Source organism: Salmo salar, chromosome 02 (assembly GCF_965601325.2).
Source record: "Salmo salar chromosome 02, fSalSal1, whole genome shotgun sequence".
Lineage (NCBI taxonomy): Eukaryota > Metazoa > Chordata > Actinopteri > Salmoniformes > Salmonidae > Salmo > Salmo salar.
In genome coordinates, this window is record NC_138292.1 from 39,895,712 (window position 1) to 39,914,901 (window position 19,190).

The window sequence follows — 19,190 nt, forward strand, 5'->3', positions numbered from 1 at the left end:
CAACACATCCGTAGCAGGGAGGAATGAATAGGAGGGGGGGGATGTTTATTAGGCACCAAATGGAAGAAAATGTACTGAAACAGGGCAGGACTACCTGGACCAATAAGAAATGCTCATTTTCGTTTTCCATTGAAAATTTTGCCAAGGTGTGCCCTAACGAGCATAACCCAGTTGTACACATAGTAAGTGGGTGAAACAGATCAGACGGGTTGGTTCTTACTTGAGGATCTCCTCGCGACACTGCCTCTGTGTGGCGAAACATGCGATGGCCCACATCTTGATCTCTACTCCCGTGTGGAACTGTTTGCCCCTCATGTCCCACACCCCGTGACTTGGGGTGGCCACCGTCCGGTTCTGAAACCACAGTGTAGTACGGTTGATCTGCTGCGTGGTGTTCACACACACACACACGTTTTTCTATCCTTATGGGGACCTAAAATGTATTACCATAAAAATAAAAAAAATCCCTAACCCTTACTCCAACCGTAACACCTAACCCTAATTGTAAGCCTAAACCTAACCCCCAAGTTTAAAATAGCCTTTGTTCTCAGAGGGATCTTTTTCCATGTTTTACAATCCTTGGAGACATTTGGAGATTTCAGGTCCCCACGAGGATAGAAAAACAGTGCACAGTAATTACATACAACCAATGGAGTTGGACATGCTGCACAGATTCAACAGTCAAGACACTTCAGAAAGTCATGCAGGCACACATGTAGAAATTACACAGAAAATAATTGTGTAGACACCAACACTTATTGGATACATTTAAACCAAAACACACACACAAAAAAGTATGTGAACCCTTTGGAATTACCTGGATTTCTGCATAAATTAGTCATCAAATTTTATCTGATGATCTTAGTCAGAACAATAGACAGTGTGCTTAAACTAATAAACACACAAATTATTGTATTTTTCTTGTCTATATTGAATACATAATTTAAACATTCACAGTGTAGGTTGGAAAAAGTATGTGAACCCCTAGGCTAATGACTTCTCCAAAAGCTAACTGGAGTCAGAAGTCAGTTAACCTGGAGTCCAATCAATGAGACGAGATGTTGGTTAGACCTGCCCGATGAGAGGGAGAGAAGAAAAAACACACACACACACACCTCACAAAATGTGAGTTTGCTATTCACAAGAAGCATTGCCTGATGTGAACCATGCCTCAAACAAAAGAGATCTCAGAAGACCTAAGATTAAGAATTGTTGACTTGCATAAAGCTGGAAAGGGTTACAAAAGTATCTCTCAAAGCCTTGAAGTTCATCAGTCCACAGTAAGACAAATTGTCTATAAATGGAGAAAGTTCAGCACTGTTGCTACTCTCCCTAGGAGTAGCCGTCCTGCAAAGATAACTTAGCATTCTGCACCTTGCTCTTGCAATGAGGTTAAGAAGAATCCTAGAGTGTCAGCTAAGACTGACAGAAATCTCTGGAACATGCTAACATCTCTGTTGGCGAGTCTACAATACGTAAAACACTAAACAAGAATGGTGTTCATGGGAGGACACCACGGAAGAAGCCACTGCTGTCTAAAAAAACATTGCTGCACGTCTGAAGTTCGCAAAAGAGCATCTGGATGTTCCACAGCGATACTGTGGACATATTCAACTAAAGTTCAGTTGTTTAGAAGGAACACACAACACTATGTGTGGATAAAAAAAGAAAAAGGCACAGCACATCAACATTTTGGGCCGGCAGGTAGCCTAGTGGTTAGCGTTGGACTTGTAACCGAAAGGTTTCAAGATCGAATCCCCGAGCTGACAAGGTAAAAATCTGTCGTTCTGCCCCTGAACAAGGCAGTTAACCCACTGTTCCTAGGCCATCATTGAAAATAATAATTTGTTCTATTAGTTTAAGCAGACTGTTTGTCTATTGTTGTAATTTAGATTGGTCATAAAATGTGATTTGATCTCAATTTATGCAGAAATCCAGGTAATTCCAAAGGGTTCATATACTTTTTCTTGCCACTGTATTTAGGCCTAACATATACAGACTGAAAGACACAGGTGCAGTGTTTTAAAATGTTTTGTTTCTTTTTTAAGGTGTTTTGGAAAAAAAAACTAAAAAAGGTCCAATTTGAGCATTTCAACACTGAAACTGTCAGAATTGTATTGCCCCTAACCTTTACATTAACCCTTCAAGGCGAGGCAACAGAGGCTGAAATTACATTTTTGCATCTACTTTTTGGTGTTTAATATTAGCACTTTCAAAGAGTAAACAAAAATGTCAAACTATGTAACTATATTTTGTTTGTTTATCATACTACCATCATCAAAATGTCATGAATTTTAACCACATTCAAAAAATGGACATAAATACATCATTTCAAAGCTCACTACATGTAATTAATTTTACATTTAAAAAGGCCATTACAAACTGGACTACAGAGCCTTTGGAAAGTATTCAGACCCCTTGACTTTTCCACTTTGTTACGTTATAGCCTTGTTATGAAATTGATCATATTAAAAAAAAAAAAAATATTAAATCCTCAGCAATCGACACCCAATACTCCATAATGACAAAACGAAAACAGGTTTAGTAATGTTTGCATAAGTATTGAGCCCCTTTGCTATGAGAGTCGAAATTGATCTCAGGTGCATCCTGTTTCCATTGATCATCCTTGAGATGTTTCTACAACTTGGAGTCCACCTGTGGTAAATTCAATTGATTGGACATAATTTGGAGACAGACAGACAGACAGACAGACAGACAGACAGACAGACAGACAGACAGACAGACAGACAGACAGACAGACAGACAGACAGACAGACAGACAGACAGACAGACAGACAGACAGACAGACAGACAGACAGACAGACAGACAGACAGACAGACAGACATAAAAGGTCCCACAGTTGACAGTGCATGTCAGAGCAAAAACCAAGCCATGAGGTCGAAGAAATTGTCTGTAAAGCTCAGAGACACGATTGTGTCGAAGTACAGATCTGGGGAAGGGTACCAAACTATTTCTGCAGCATTGAAGGTCCCCAAGAACACAGTGGCCCATCAATCTTAAATGGAAGAAGTTTGGAACCACCAAGACTCTTCCTAGTGCTGTCCACCCGGCCAAACTGAGCAATCGGGGGAGAAGGGCCTTGGTCAGGGAGGTGACCAAGAACCTGATGGTCACTGACAGAGCTCCAGAGTTCCTCTGTGGAGATGGGAGAACCTTCCAGAAGGACAACCATCTCTGCAGCATTCCACCAATCAGGCCTTATGGTAGAGTGGCCAGACGGAAGCCACTCCTCAGTAAAAAGCACATGACAGCCCGCTTGGAGTTTGACAAAAGGCACCTAAAGACTCTCAGACCATTAGAAACAAGATTCTCTGGTCTGATGAAACCAAGATTCAACTCTTTGGCCAGAATGCCAAGCGTCACGTCTGGAGGAAACCTGGCACTATCCATACGGTGAAGGATGGTGGTGTCAGCATCATGCTGTGGGGATGTTTTTCAGCTGCAGGGACTGGGAGACTAGTCAGGATCGAGACAAATGAACAGAGCAAAGTACAGAGGGATCCTTGATGAAGACCTGTTCCAGAGCGCTCAAGACCTACGACTGAGGGCGAAGGTTCACCTTCCAACAGGACAACAACCCTCAGCACACGGCCAAGACAATGCAGGAGTGGCTTCGGGACAAGCCTCTGAATATGCTTGAGTGTCCCAGCCAGAGCCCGGACTTGAACCAGATCGAACTTCTCTGGCGAGACCTGAAAATAGCTGTGCAGCAACGCTCCCCATCCAACCTGACAGAGCTTGAGAGGATCTGCAGAGAACAATGGGAGAAACTCCCCAAATACAGGTGTGCCAAGCTTGTAGCATCCTACCCAAGAAGACTCGATGCTGTAATAACTGCCAAAGGTGCTTCAACAAAGTACTTAAAGGATCTGAATACTTTAAATATATACATTTGCAAAAGATTCAAATAACCTGTTTTTCTTTTGTCACTATGGTGTATTGTGTGTAGATTGAGGAAAGAAAACACCAATTTAATCAATTTTAGAATAAGGCTGTACATTTTTGGGGGAAAAAGTCAAGGGGTCTGAATACTTTCCAAAGGCACTGTATGTGCAGTAACTTCACTTGAAGAGATCGTGATTAGGTCTAAATACTTTTTTTGCGATTGGTAAGCTAAATTCATTGAACTTTGCTTTAATGGCCATTTATTTCATGAAAGTCAGACTCTTCCCACACGCCAACTCATTTCTCAGCTTCAGAATCTTCATTCTCCAAATTTAACATTCACAAAATTGTTTATAGTTAAAATCTAAATTTGATAACATTTCATTTGAAAATATGCACCAAAAATGCTGTTTACGTACATGGTTTAGTAACTTAGACACGGTAGAAAGATTTTAAAAAGTCAGGTCCTGCAGTGTCTTAACAAAATTAAACCAGAATGTTAAGGCTGACCTCATCCACTGTCCAGAAAAATATTTTTTTTAGTTCTCCTTTGGCAGTCCTAATCACTTTAAATGTTTGAATGCAAAACTGGGTCTGGGATTAAGGCTTACATTTGATTTGACAGTTTTCCCACTAATGTGACATCTACTCTCACAAATCACAAAAAGTGAAATTGCAAACCAAAGTGAGTGAGAAAAAAAAAGCATAAACACCACAAAAGGAAGCTAAATTGAGTCATGGCATAGTGTCATTGCTATCTGTACTATAGTAATGGAAAAATTATGTAGCCATGTTTACATTGAGCAAAAACTACTAGATTATATTAATCCACACAGACAGGCCTGTACTCATAAAGTGTCTTCGAGTAGCCGTGCCGACCTAGGATCAATTTTGTCTTTGAAATCACTATGAATAAGAGGGGGACCCGATCCTAGATCAGCACGCCTACTCCTAGATGATTCACAGAGAGGAAAGACAAACAGATCAAATCAAACCAAAGCAAGGGGGTTAGTTCCCTCATATAGCAAGGGTAGGTAGCGTGTCAAACAAACAGAGTATGGAGCGTGATTTAAAGGAAGGGTACCATAAAGTGCTCTGTGCTCACCCTGCCGCCGTATTGCAGCATGGGGGCAGGCAGCACGCGCCCTGTCACGTGGGCCATCTCGTCGCGCACCTTGAACTGGAACTCCTGCACAAAGGGGTCAGACTCGTAGTTGGCACTGCGCACCTGCAGGGGTCACACACAGAGAGAGGGCGAGAAAGGGGTGTTTAGGGTGGTGAGGTCGGTTGGCATCCAGAAGACTCGGACAAAACAGAGATGCTTGTTCTAGGTCCCAAGAAACAACGAGATCTTCTGTTGAATCTGACAAGCTTGATGGTTGTACAGTCATCTCAAATAAAACTGTGAAGGACCTCGGCGTTACTCTGGAACCTGAACTCTATTTTGACGAACATATCAAGACTATTTCAAGGAAAGCTTTTTTCCATCTACGTAACATTGCAAAAATCTGAAACTTTGTCCCAACATGATGCAGAAAAATCCATCCATGCTTTTGTCACTTCTAGATTAGACTACTGCAATGCTCTACTTTCCGGCTTCCTGGATAAAGAACAAAAAAAAACTTCAGTTAGTGCTAAACACGGCTGCTAGAATCTTGACTAAAACCAAAACAATTTTATCATATTACTCCAGTGCTAGCCTCTCTACACTGGCTTCCTGTTAAGGCAAGGGCTGATTTCAAGGTTTTACTGCTAACCTACAAAGCATTACATGGGCTTGCTCCTACCCGTCTTTCCGATTTGGTCCTGCCGTACATACCTACATGTATGCTACGGTCACAAGACGCAGGCCTCCTTAATATCCCTAGAATTTCTAAGCAAACAGCTAGAGGCAGGGCTTTCTCCTATAGAGCTCAATTTTTATGGAATGGTCTGCCTATCCACGTGAGAGACGCAGACTCGGTCTCAGCCTTTAAGTCTTTATTGAAGACTCATCTCTTCAGTAGGTCCTACGATTGAGTGTAGTCTGGCCCAGGAGTGTGAAGGTGAACGGAAAGGCACTGGAGCAACGAACTGCCCTTGCTGTCTCTGCCTGGCTGGTTCCCCTCTCCCCACTGGGATTCTCTGCCTCTAACCCTATTACAGGGGCTGAGTCACTGGCTTACTGGTGCTCTTCCATGCCGTCCCTAGGAGGGGTGCGTCACTTGAGTGGGTTGAGTCACTGACGTGGTCTTCCTGTTCGGGTTGGCACCCCCCCTTGGGTTGTGCCGTGGCGGAGATCTTTGTGGGCTATACTTGGCCTTGTCTCAGGATGGTAAGTTGGTGGTTGAAGATATCCCTCAAGTGGTGTGGTGGCAGTGCAAAGTGGGTGGGGTTATATCCTGCCTGTTTGGCCCTGTCCGGGGGTATCGTCGAACGGAGCCACAGTATCTCCCAACCCCTCCTGTCTCAGCCTCCAGTATTTATGCTGCAATAGTTTGTGTCGGGCGGCTAGGGTCAGTCTGTTATATCTGGAGTATTTCTCCTGTCTTATCTGGTGTCCTGTGTGAATTTAAGTATGCTCTCTAATTCTCTCTCTCTTTCTCTCTTGGGTGACCTGAGCACTAGGACCATGCCTCAGGTCTACCTGGCCTGATGACTCCTTGTTTCCCCAGTCCACCTGGCCGTGCTGCTGCTCCAGTTTCAACTGTTCTGCCTGCGGCTATGGAACCCTGACCTGTTCACCGGACATGCTACCTTGTCCCAGACCTGTTGTTTTCAACTCTCTAGAGATAGCAGGAGCGGTAGAGATACTCTGAATGATCGGCTATGAAAAGCCAACTGACATTTACTCCTGGGGTGCTGACCTGTCGCACCCTCGACAACCACTGTGATTATTATTATTTGACCCTGTTGGTCATCTATGAACATTTGAACATCTTGGCCATGTTCTGTTATAATCCCCACCCGGCACAGCCAGAAGAGGACTGGCAACCCCTCATACCCTGGTTCCTCTCTAGGTTTCTTCCTAGGTTCCGGCCTTTCTAGGGAGTTTTTCCTAGCCACCGTGCTTCTACACCTGCATTGCTTGCTGTTTGGGGTTTTAGGCTGGGTTTCTGTACAGCACTTTGAGATATCAGCTGATGTAAGAAGGGCTATATAAATAAATTTGATTGATTGAAGACAGTGTCATTCATAACGCACTAAAAACAAAAGAAAACTAACTACCCCTATTAGAAACACTCAACACTTTCATTTGGTGCGGAATGCCCTAATGAATACAACCCAGGTTTGAGCATGCTTTGATGTTGAGACAACTCACATGTTTGTAGCTTACATTTTCCCCAGAATTCTATCATACGTAACATCCCGAAATAACCTTTAGAACATTGTCAAACTTTTCCCTCGGTTTGTCCAATCCTTCTGCATCTTTCACACAGTTATTGCTGACGGTTCTCTGCATCTAAATTAAATGTCAACAGCGTCTCTGTCTCTGGCAGTGAACTATCAGCCAGAGGTATGTTTTAATCCCAGGTGGGAGATGGGGAGTCTGTTTAATAAGGTGACAGCGGCAGAAGAGCAGCAGAGGCTGAATGAGATGGAGTCTAATGGCATCGGTGGCAGCGGTGTTAGCCTATCTCATCCTCCAGAAAACACCATGGCCAGGCAGTGTGCTGGTGACAGCTAGCCACCATGCTGCAACAATGCCATCTCCGACCTGGCATTTCACTGACCTTAATCAACACTGACCTGGGCCCGTATTCATTAAGCGTCTCAGAGTAGGAGTGCCGATCTAAGATCAGTTTAGCCTTTTAGATCATAATGAACAAGACAGGGGACCTGATCCTAGATTAGCACTCCTACTCAGACGTGTCGGCAAACCGTACCAATTTATCCTCCAAACACCGGTTGAGGGCATTACCAACATATTCAAATAATGATGCTATTTTCATAAAAAAAATATTTTTTTATTAATTTATTCATACTATTTCATCCTTCCACAAGATATAGTCCCGACAAAAATCTATGGTTGCTACCCAAGCCGGCTGGTCATTTGTTCTATCGGTTCGGTTGCCAGCGACCCAGTCGTTAAGTCTTTTGTTCTAAATCTATGGAAGCAACATAGTCGTTTGTTCTAAATGTTCCGTTGCCATGATGGCTGGCCACTGTTTAATCCCTAGCTAGCTAGCCCCCTAGCCAGTCAACTTTGACAAACACAGTCAAGTCAAACAGTGTAGCCAGACTACAGCAAACTAGCTGCATTTCCTTTTTTGTCTATTGACATTTCCTCATATACAGTACCAGTCAAAAGTTTGGACACACCTACTCATTCAAAGGTTTTTCTTTATTTTACATTGTAGAATAATAGTGAAGACATCAAAACTATGAAATAACACATATGGAATCATGTAGTAACCAAAAAAGTAGTAACTAAAAACAAATCAAAATATATGTTATATTTGAGATTCTTCAATGTAGCCACCTTGGAGAATGTAGCCACCTTGACAGCTTTGCACACTCTTGGCATTCTCTCAACCAGCTTCATGAGGTAGTCACCTGGAATACATTTCAATTAACAAGTGAGCCTTTTAAAAGATAAAAAGGAAAGAAGTTCCACAAATTAATGCGTTTGAGCTAATCAGTTGTGTTGTGACACAGAAAATAGCCCTATTTGATAAAAGACCAAGTCCATATTATGGCAAGTACAGCTCAAATAAGCAAAGAGAAACGACAGTCCATCATTACGTTAAGACAAGAAGGTCAGTCAATCCGGAAAATGCCTTTGGTCTGATGAGTCCAAATTTGAGATTTTTGGTTCCAACCACATGTGTGGTTCCCACCGTGAAGAATGGAGGAGGTGTGATGGTGCTTTGCTGGTGACACTGATTTATTTAGAATTCAAGGCACACTTTACCAGCATGGATACCACAGCATTCTGCAGTGAGACGTCATCCCATCTGGTTTGGGCTTAGTGGGCCTATCATTTGTTTTTCAACAGGACAATGACCTAAAACACACCTCCAGGCTGTGTAACGGCTATTTGACCAAGAAGGAGAGTGATGAAGTGCTGCAACAGATGACCTGGCCTCCACAATCACCCGACCTCAACCCAATTGAGATGGTTTGGGATGAGTTGGACCGCGGAGTGATGGAAAAGCAGCCAACAAGCGCTCAGCATATGTGGGAACTCCTTCAAGACTGCTGGAAAAGCATTCCAGATTACTACCTCATGAAGCTGGTTGAGAGAATGCCAAGAGTGTGCAAAGATGTCATAAAGGCAAAGGGTGGCTACCTTGAAGAATCTCAAATATGTTTTGATTGGTTTAACACTTTTGTGGTTACTACATGATTCCATGTGTCATTTCATAGTTTTGATGTCTTCACTATTATTTCTACAATGTAGAAAATAGTAAAAATAAAGAAAAACCCCTTGAATGAGTAGGTGTCCAAACTTTTGACTGGTACTGTATATATCCATAAAAACGATGCTGATTCATGATTTCGACTGGCTGAGAAAAGTTGCCAGCCTGTCTCGCCCCGACACGTTCATTACCAAAGGACAACTGGAGATCGAATTTCAATATTGAAACAATGTTGCAAATGTCGGAGAGAGACAGAAAGGTTATTACAAATCTCCGTTGTTGAAAACTAAATGCTAGTCCAAAAGAAAAATGGGAGATAATGTCTAGATGCTTTTTAATAGTGGAGATTAATTTTATAATTTGCCTAGCTGAACTGATGAGACAGTGGATTACGCAGTCAGATGGAACAGAGTAAATAGTCATTTCAACTCCATAGATTTAGCCGGTGGAATAGACAACGGCTGGAATGGGGTTAACCAATCAGCATCCAGGATTAGACCCACCTGTTGTATAAAAGTAAATAAGCCTCCGTGCCACCAGGCGGCACCACTGACTCACCAGTCGGCTGATCTCCTCCTGTCTGTCAGGTGCAGAGCGAGCCGTGGCCTTGATCATAGTGGACGTCTGATTATCTGTCAGTTTCTTGATGCAGCGCTGCCCTGCTACTATGTTACACACCTGCAGGGACACAAAACCAAAAACCATTGAGCATATTGCAAAGCATTTTATTCACCAATGCCTGAATCACACTATTTGACCAAACTGAAGCAACGCTAAAAAGGACAATGTGAGAAGACAATATCCCAGCCATCACAGTAAGGTTTTGGTCGGCCCTGTAGTGTGAATCAGGCAAAGAAAGAAATATTTCTCACCTCCAGGGGCAGGTAGGTGTGCTTCTGCTCCTGCCCCACCTGGAGGCAGGGCAGGTGGGGATATTTGAGCTGCAGGCTGTACTTCTCTCTGAAGTACTGGGCCACCGTGCGCTCCACCGTTTGACCATTCTCCAGCTGCAGAGGGAACCTGACCACAACAGGTAGATGGAACGGCAAGGGTTAAGAACATCTTTAACATTGAAAGGGGCTGTGCAACAGGGGCTTGTCTGAGTATATGTAGACTATATATGACTGTCAAAAGACAAGGTTATCAACAGCTCGAGTCTTCAATTTCTAGTTAAGATCAATACAGCGAAGATACAGAAACGGCCTCACATAGGTAACAAAATGTTGAGCATCAGTAGATACTGGAAAACAATGAAGTAGCAGCAGATAAACAGCTGCATGTAATAGCATATTGGCCAACGATGACTAACACCCATTGACCTCGAGACAAGGATCTGACTCAGACATTTTGTGGTTCTGGTGAATTCTTGTGAATTGGTCATCCTACATTTAAGTGCATGCTCCTCTCTCATCCCATCCCGCTCCACCCCACACCCCACACATACAACCACACCCCAGGCTCAATGCTCGTCTCCCAGTCTCTCTGGCCTCTCCCTAGTCCCACTCATCTACATCTAGTCCCACCATCTCTCTGGGCGCTCTTGACTCACGTTTGATGGCTGGCGGGCCGACGGGTCACGTTGCAAACGCGGTACTTCCTCCGCATGGTGCCACAGTGTGTGACCTCCACCTTCAGACCTGGACAGGACAGTGACAGCTTATAGGACCTCGGGGACGTGGGAATGACACAAAAGTGTGTACAAAGGCACCCCCAAATCCTAGTTTACATCCGCATTCACGCACACAGACAAAACGCACAAAATATACTACCTTTGATTTCTTTGGTGAATTTGACCCGGTGGGAGTCTGTGAGAGGTCGGGGCTGCTCGTCTATGTTGTGGATGTCCAGGACCTCACACATGAACTGGATCACTGGCTGGGCTTTGTAGAAGGCCGTGGCAGACACTGCAGGACAGACAGGGCCAGACAGGGCCATCAAACAAGACTCGATCCCACTCATTCAGATTTACCCATCACTGGCACTACCTGCCAAAACCGAGAGTAATCTCACTAGCTATTTACTGTAGATGCAAAATGTGACTTGATCTTGGTCTGTCAAATACAGTTGAAGTCGGAAGTTTACATACACCTTAGCCACATACATTTAAACTCAGTTTTTCACAATCCCTGACATTTAATCCTAGTAAGAATTCCCTGTCTTAGGTTAGTTAGGATCACCACTTTATTTTAAGAAAGTGAAATGTCACAATAATAGCAGAGAGAATGATTTATTTCAGCTTTTATTTCAACACATTCTCAGTGGGTCAGAAGTTTACATACACTCAGTATTTGGTAGCACGGCCTTTAAATTGTTTAACTTGGGTCAAACGTTTTGGGTAGCCTTCCACAATAAGTTGGGTGAATTTTGGCCCATTCCTCCTGGCAGAGCTGGTGCAACTGAGTCAGGTTTGTAGGCCTCCTTGCTCGCACACGCCTTTTCAGTTCTGCCCACAACATTTCTATAGGATTGAGGTCAGGGCTTTGTGATGGCCACTCCAATACCTTGACTTTGTTGCCCTTAAGTCATTTTGCCACAACTTTGGAAGTATGCTTGGGGTCATTGTCCATTTGGAAGACCCATTTGCGACCAAGCTTTAACTTCCTGACTGATGTCTTGAGATGTTGCTTCAATATATCCACACAATTTTTCTTCCTCATGATGCCATCTATTTTGTGAAGTGCACCAGTCCCTCCGGCAGCCAAGCACCGCCACAACATGATGCTGCCACCCCCGTGCTTCACGGTTGGGATGGTGTTCTTCGGCTTGCAAGTGTCCCCCTTTTTCCTCAAAACATAATGATGGTCATTATGGCCAAACAGTTCTATTTGTTTCATCAGACCATAGGACATTTCTCCAAAAAGTACGATCTTTGTCCCCATGTGCAGTTGCAAACCATAGTCTATCTTTTTTTAATGGCGGTTTTGGAGCAGTGGCTTCTTCCTTGCTGAGCAGTCTTTCAGGTTATGTCAATATGGGACTCGTTTTACTGTGGATATAGATACTTTTGTACCCGTTTCCTCCAGCATCTTCAAAAAGGTCCTTTGCTGTTGTTCTGGGATTGATTTGCACTTTTTGCACCAAAGTGCGTTCATCTCTAAGAGACAGAACGCGTCTCCTTCCTGAGCGGTATGACGGCTGCGTGGTCCCATGGTGTTTATACTTGCGTACTATTATTTGTACAGATGAACGTGGTAGCTTCAGGCGTTTAGAAATTGCTCCCAAGAATGAACCAGACTTGTGTTGGTCTACAATTTTTTTTCTGAGGTCTTGCCTGATTTTTCCATGATGTCAAGCAAAGAGGCACTGAGTTTGAAGGTAGACCTTGAAATACATCCACAGGTACACCTCCAATTGACTCAAATTATGTCAATTAGCCTATCAGAAGCTTCTAAAGCCATGACATCATTTTCTGGAATTTTCAAAGCTGTTTAAAGGCACAGTCAACTTAGTGTATGTAAACTTCTGACCCACTGGAATTGTGATACAGTGAATTATACGTGAAATAATCTGTCTGTAAACAATTGTTGGAAAAATTACTTGTGTCATGCACAAAGTAGATGTCCTAACCGACTTGCCAAAACTATAGTTTGTTGAGAGGAAATTTGTGGAGTGGTTGAAAAACTAGTTTTAATAACTCCAAACGAAGTGTATGTAAACTTCCGACTTCAACTGTACATCACGCCAGAAACAGCCATTTGTCATCAATTATCAGCCATCATAATTTTTTGCCATTTAGGCTTATATCTCAAATCAGACCAAGTACAGCAGCACAAGGCCTGCTTCATAGCCAGGGACACCACCTAAGTACCTCAGGGAAGGGACATGCCAACACGGCTCTCAAACGTGAAATAAAACCTAGGAGGAACATCCAACATCCCTCTGGTTTTATGTGCCGTTAAAGGAAGCTGGCGCCGAGATGAAAGCCCTAATGCTTTTTCCACCTGAAAGGAGAGATGAGTAGAGAGGAAACAGATGCTCCACTGACACTGGGCTGACTTCACAGTGACGTCAGGGCCACATCTGACAGCGACGGTGACGATCGGAGCATACATGCGATTAGAAATGTGGAGTGCAGGCGACAGTCACTCTCCCCGGAGACAGTAGGGTTGTCATCCCCATGAACAGGAAATGACATCAGAAATGTAATGTATGTTTTGATGCTTGTGATAGTGCTGATACACTACTCTTGGGAGTATGAAAATGAAAGAGTTTTAAATAGCACATATTTTTGTTGGTTGCTTACACACACTTTCTCAGTGTTGCTGTATCTTCAGCTAGGATGTGTGTGTGTGTGTGTGTGTGTGTGTATGTATGTATATATATATATATAATGTGCCCTGGTGAGAGAAAACAGATCATTGGCGCCTATTTGTTTTCGCGCTCTTTTAGGGCCTATTCTCCTCATTGCTTGAGCACACAATGACTAATGAAAAAGAGAATCATTTGCAGACGGCTGGACTTTTTCTGCCTTTTGGTGGCGAATGGGCGATGGGCTAGACGAAGCCAAATGATTTGCGAGAGAGGGAGAGCGGGAAAACCGCCTGAGAGAGAGGGAGAATGGGGGGGGGGGTGAGAGAGGCACTAAGACAGAGAGAGCAGTCAAGCACTCCCGAAAACAAAAGCAGCCCACCAAAATCGCTCCCAAAGCGCCCCTCAGATCCCTGCACCTCCGTCTCCACAGCAACCGTCTAGGCAGTTCCCACAAAGCAAGAGACACACACCCCCCCAATCCACCTTCTACAAAGGCTATGGCCAGCCAGCCCACCCACCTATAACCAGCACCCTCCTTCCAAACCACCCTGTTGCCAGCATGCGGCACAACACCCACTATGGAGTCCTCCCATATTAGGTAGAAGTTGCCCCAAACACTGATACAGGTTCAGGGCCTGTATTCATAAAGCCTCTCAGAGTAGGAGTGATGATCTAAGATCAGTTTAGCCCTTTAGATCACATTGAATAAGATTACATGGACAGGGGGACTTGATCCTAGATAACAACTCCTACTCTGATCCATATGGCCCCAGTTCTTTTTAATCCCCCTCATGGTTAAGGTTAGGATTGGTGGCAACGTGATGTGCGTCGTCCTCACCGTCAATATTGAGCATCATCTTCCACATGGCGGGGCGTACAGACTGGTGGAAACCAAACCACACCTCTCTCCCCCCTCCCAGGGGATGGTCGTAGCCCTCTGGGGCTGAGAAGAAGGAGCGACCCACTGGAGTGTACCTGGAGAGGGGGAGGAGAAATAGAGAGATAGTAAGGGGGAGAAGAGTGAGAGAAGAGAAGCAAAATAAGGAAAGATAGATAGAAGGGGGACAGACAGATAGGAGAACGGGGAAGTTAGTTTCCACAACCTGGACCAGAATCTTGGTCAATAGCGCTTTGCACAGTGACAGTCTGACAACAATCTATTTTTCAATTGACACTGAACATCAATGAAACATGAGGGTGAAAACTCCAAAGACTAATTAATAACAACATTTGCGTTTCCTAGAAAGTCCTGGACACATTCTGTCAATGCAGTAGCCTGAAGCTATAGCAAACATAGCCTTATGGCAGGTGTTTTTATTTAAGGCTTAGTTTTTATTCAGTATTGGTCGACACGCTTATAACACATTGTTTTTGAGTGGAGGAGGCTACGAGTGAAGTCAGGTATGAAGGCATAGGTAGTCACTATAAACTTGATTTCCTGACTGATTATCGTCAGGCCATGAAAACAACTACATTTTGTTTTGTAAGGGCATACATTCACGCGTTTCATTACCAATGTGGCACTAAGCGGAAGTGAGTCCTCACTGAAATTCAGTACTTGATTTGTCATTAAGAAATTTTCTTGGAATAAAAATCAGTCTCTCGGGCCAGCAAATTAAATACCATATGGGTTTATTAGGCCTACATCTCCAGTAAATAGATCTGCCTCAAAAGTAAAAAGAATGTGTAGTAGAGTTTTGTCGTTTGCTTTTAAATCAGTTTACTGAGGTTTCCAGGAATAAATGCTCAACTTTTCAGAAATGCATGCATCCTGTTTATCCTGTTTACATTCCCTATTATGACCACTTGGGCAGCGACTGTCTAACTCACTTCATGGAGGGCAGGTGTCGCAGCACCACGTCCACAGCATGTACTGGGTTGGTGCTGATGGGCTTGTCCAGCTCCAGGGGCTCAGGCACGCTGCGGCCGGTTAGCACCTCGTGCAGCATGTGCCAGCTCACCAGAGACACAAACTTGATTGAGACCTTAAAGGGCCGGTCCTTGCCCCCCTCACCCGGTAGAGTGACATCCAGATCCACCTGTGTGTGGGAGTTGGGGTGTTAGAGATGTGTGTGCGTGCATTAACAGATCAAGAAGTGTGGGAGCGTGAGTGAGAGTGTGTTTTCAGTCTTGTGGGAGCGCCAGGTAGGTTTGACTGTGTGTGTGTGTGTGTGTGTGTGGTGTGTGTGTGTGTGTGTGTGTGTGTGTGTGTGTGTGGCTGGGTGTGGCTGGGTGTCAGTCTACATCCATCTTACCCCTGCGGTTGCCACTGGCAGCGGGTTGGCTGTGTACAAGCTCCTCTTCCCATCGTAGACTGGCCGACGATCCCCAAAGATGGTAACCTTGAAGTGCTGCACCATGGAGTCCACCACCTCCCTACAGAACACAAGACCAAAACAAGTCAACCTCTTTAGACTTGTCCAATGGTCTGCAACCTGTGGCTCTGGAGCCGCATGCGGCTCTTTATCTGTCCATATGTGGCTCTATAATTAGTGTTCAAAGTAATAATAATAACTAAAACACAAGTCGAATAAAACATCAAATTACCTCTAGTCACACTTCAACAACCACATGAACAACCCATAATCTGATACCATGTGAAACATTTTGGAGATCCTAGCAAAAGGAAAACTCCATTATTCTAGGCGTACCTGTTGACGCGGCGCGGGCACTTCTCGGGCTTGATGTCCACCTCATAGAGGTAGACGTCTATCTTGGGGATATCCACCTGGAAGCAGTTGGCCAGCAGCTTGATGGGCTTTCCCATGGTGCCATAGCCAGGCCGCCGTGGCACAGTGAACAGGGGCTGGGCTCCAACGGCTCCTAGAGATGGAAAAAGGGAACAATCATTCAATTTCCATTACAACAGACCAGTTCTTTGAGGAACAGGCTTAGATCAGTAAATTGCTCAAAATCGGCTTTGTAGTGGCCACTGACGAAAAAGGTAGGTCTAAATCACCTGCTGCCTGTGTGTCAAGAAGATAGACATGTTGGCTGAAAGAATCTACTGGAAGGAACCACTTTAGAAAGTACAGAGACAGCGAGGAATACTATGGGGGGGGGGGGGGGAATACAAAGGTTTGGTTTCACTATGAAAAATTAAACCCAACAGAAACAAAACACCCAGACGTGCGTGCGCGCGCATATGTGTGCACAGCGGTGCGTCCCACACATTGCCACCCCCAGACACAGGGTGTCTTACACAGGAGTCACTTTAACCCAGTAGACAGAGTTATTTTAAAAACACCCCGATGTGCCACACTCATCCCAAAGCCATTCTGGGGCTGCCGTCTCGTGGCCTGCCCATCAACATCAGGAGCAGCTGATGTAGAAAAAAGAAAAAAATGTTGTTCAGATGGCCTACGTGAGACGCTGAACTATTGCGCAACACTCAGTCTAACAACTGAGTTCAGATGAGTCAGTATATTGTTTTTTCATCCTAAACTATACTGAACAAAAATATCAAAAACGGAACATGTAAAGTGTTGGTACCATGTTTCATGAGCTGAAATAAAAAGATGCCAGACATTTTCCAGACGCACAAAAAGCTTTTGTTTACATTCTTGTTAGTGAGCATTTCTCCTTTGCCAAAATAATGCATCCACTTGACAGATGTGGCATATCAAGGAGCTGATTAAACAGCCTCATTACACAGGTGCACCTGGTGCTGGGGACAATAAAAGGCCACTCTGAAATGTGCAGTTATGTCACAGAACACAATGCCACAGATGTTGAGGGAGCGTGCAATTGGCATGCTGACTGCAGGAATGTCCACCAGAGCTGTTGCCAGATAGAGAAATTTACATTCAATTACCATTAGCCGCCTCCAACATAGCTTTAGAGAATTTGGCCGTACATCCAACTGGCCTCACAATTGCAGACCATGTGTAACCACGCCAGCCCAGGACCTCCACATCCGGCTTCTTCACATACAGGGATCGTCTGAGACCAGCCACCCGGACAGCTGATGAAACAGAGGAGTATTTCTGTCTGTAATAAAGCCCCTTTGTGGGCTGCACCCCTGCCCAGTCATGTGAAATCCATAGATTAGGGGCCTAATGAATTGATTTCAAATAACTGATTTCCTTAGCTCCGTAAAATCGTTGAAATTGTTGCATGTTGCGTTTAAATGTTTGTTCCATATACATATCCTCATCACCCCTATTCAACACTCCCATCTCCGTCTCGCAACTCAAGAAGACAAGCAGAAAGTAAACCATGGGAGTTTCCCCCTCAGCCTCTCTCTGGTACTCTCCACCGCCAAAACCAAACTGCCCCAACGTGTCATTAATGACTGTCAGGGCTGTGAATGATTCACCTCCTATTGAGTCATGATGAGCCTACATGAGTGGGTGTCAGTTCATTCGAAGCCCCAGTGCAGATGGGGGGAAGTGGAATAAAAACCATAACAGAACCCTTTCTCAGGTGCTGCCAGCTCATGGGCCTAGAGCATGAGTAAAAATGTTTGTTTTGGGCTGTCTTTCAGAAGCTGGAGCGATCATGGTTCTCTCCCCTTCCGTTTCTCTCGCCTGGTGGACCTTGAGGGGTAGGTACAGGGCTGGCAGATGCAGGTTGAGTGTAGGCTAAGGCTAGACCTTGGTGGGTCACAATGACAGCAAAGAAAGGGGGATCAACAGAGAGAGAGAAGTCTGGAATTCCAGCCATAACTGTCCCACGGACACACACCAGCCCTTTGTGATGGAAATGATCCAGGGGGCTGAGGGGAGACTAGTGCAGGTCTCAGACAAACAGAGAGAGCGAGAGAGACACATGGGTTTACTCATACCGCCACACAAACACACACTCTCAGACTGTTAGAGACACAGGCTCTCTCTGACACACAGATTGCTTTTCCTGTGCTGCGGTGGGGGTGAGTAAGCCAAAAAGGAGGAGGAGGAGTAGGATGGCTGGAGGAATGGGCAGGGAGGGCTGGTATTCCTCTCAGGAACGCATATTGTACTACTAGCCTCCACGCTGCATGAGTCACTGGGCCAACGCAGAGAGAGAAACTCAGGAGGAGGAGCGTCCTGCCTCTGGACACTGTGCCAGGCATTCTATATAAAAATATATATTTTTAAAACTTTCCTCCTAGTCATGATGTTCTTTTCACACACACACACACACACACACACCACACACACCACACACACACCACACACACACACCCTAACAAGATCTTGCGCACACACACGCTCTCTCACGCACGCATACACATCCTGCTGATGTGTGTGTGTCTGTGTAAGCATTTCACAGTAAGGTCCCCACCTGTTGGATTCGGCGCATGTGACGAAAACAATTTGATGCCGTCTTACTGTGTAAGACTTACGCACGCACAGGTGCCTTCTGACACGCCCTTACCGAAACGCGCAAGCAAGCTCGACCAACCATACTAGAGGTCGACCGATTAATCGGAATGGCCGATTAATTAGGGCCGATTTCAAGTTTTCATAACAATCGGTAATCGGTATTTTTGGCCAACGATTTGCAGATTTATATATATATAAAAAATAATAATTATATATTTTTAACTAGGCAGGTCAGTTAACACATTCTTATTTTCCATGACGGCCTAGGAACGGTGGGTTAACTGCCTTGTTCAGGGGCAGAACGACAGATTTTTACCTTGTCAGCTCGGGGATTCAATCTTGCAACCTTACGGTTAACTAGTCCAACGCTCTAACCACCTGCTT

At 44.5% G+C, this 19,190-nt stretch overlaps 1 protein-coding gene across 2 annotated transcripts in view; it reads right to left on the bottom strand.

The window, feature by feature from the left end:
* The window catches only part of LOC106582842 (protein argonaute-3), a 53,605-nt gene that overhangs the window by 19,989 nt on the left and 14,426 nt on the right, over window positions 1–19,190 (bottom strand). Inside the window, exons 2-11 of one of the 2 annotated variants that reach the window (XM_014166360.3) lie at window positions 16,152–16,323; window positions 15,756–15,876; window positions 15,331–15,539; window positions 14,339–14,475; window positions 11,019–11,153; window positions 10,799–10,886; window positions 10,122–10,269; window positions 9,808–9,927; window positions 5,013–5,135; window positions 221–354 (exon numbers count right to left, since the gene is read on the bottom strand). In XM_014166360.3, the coding sequence (XP_014021835.1) occupies window positions 221–354; window positions 5,013–5,135; window positions 9,808–9,927; window positions 10,122–10,269; window positions 10,799–10,886; window positions 11,019–11,153; window positions 14,339–14,475; window positions 15,331–15,539; window positions 15,756–15,876; window positions 16,152–16,323 (1,387 nt within the window). Of the gene's footprint in view, window positions 1–220; window positions 355–4,991; window positions 5,136–9,807; window positions 9,928–10,121; window positions 10,270–10,798; window positions 10,887–11,018; window positions 11,154–14,338; window positions 14,476–15,330; window positions 15,540–15,755; window positions 15,877–16,151; window positions 16,324–19,190 lie in introns of both variants that reach the window. The other variant, XM_014166350.3, reaches the window with a different exon arrangement.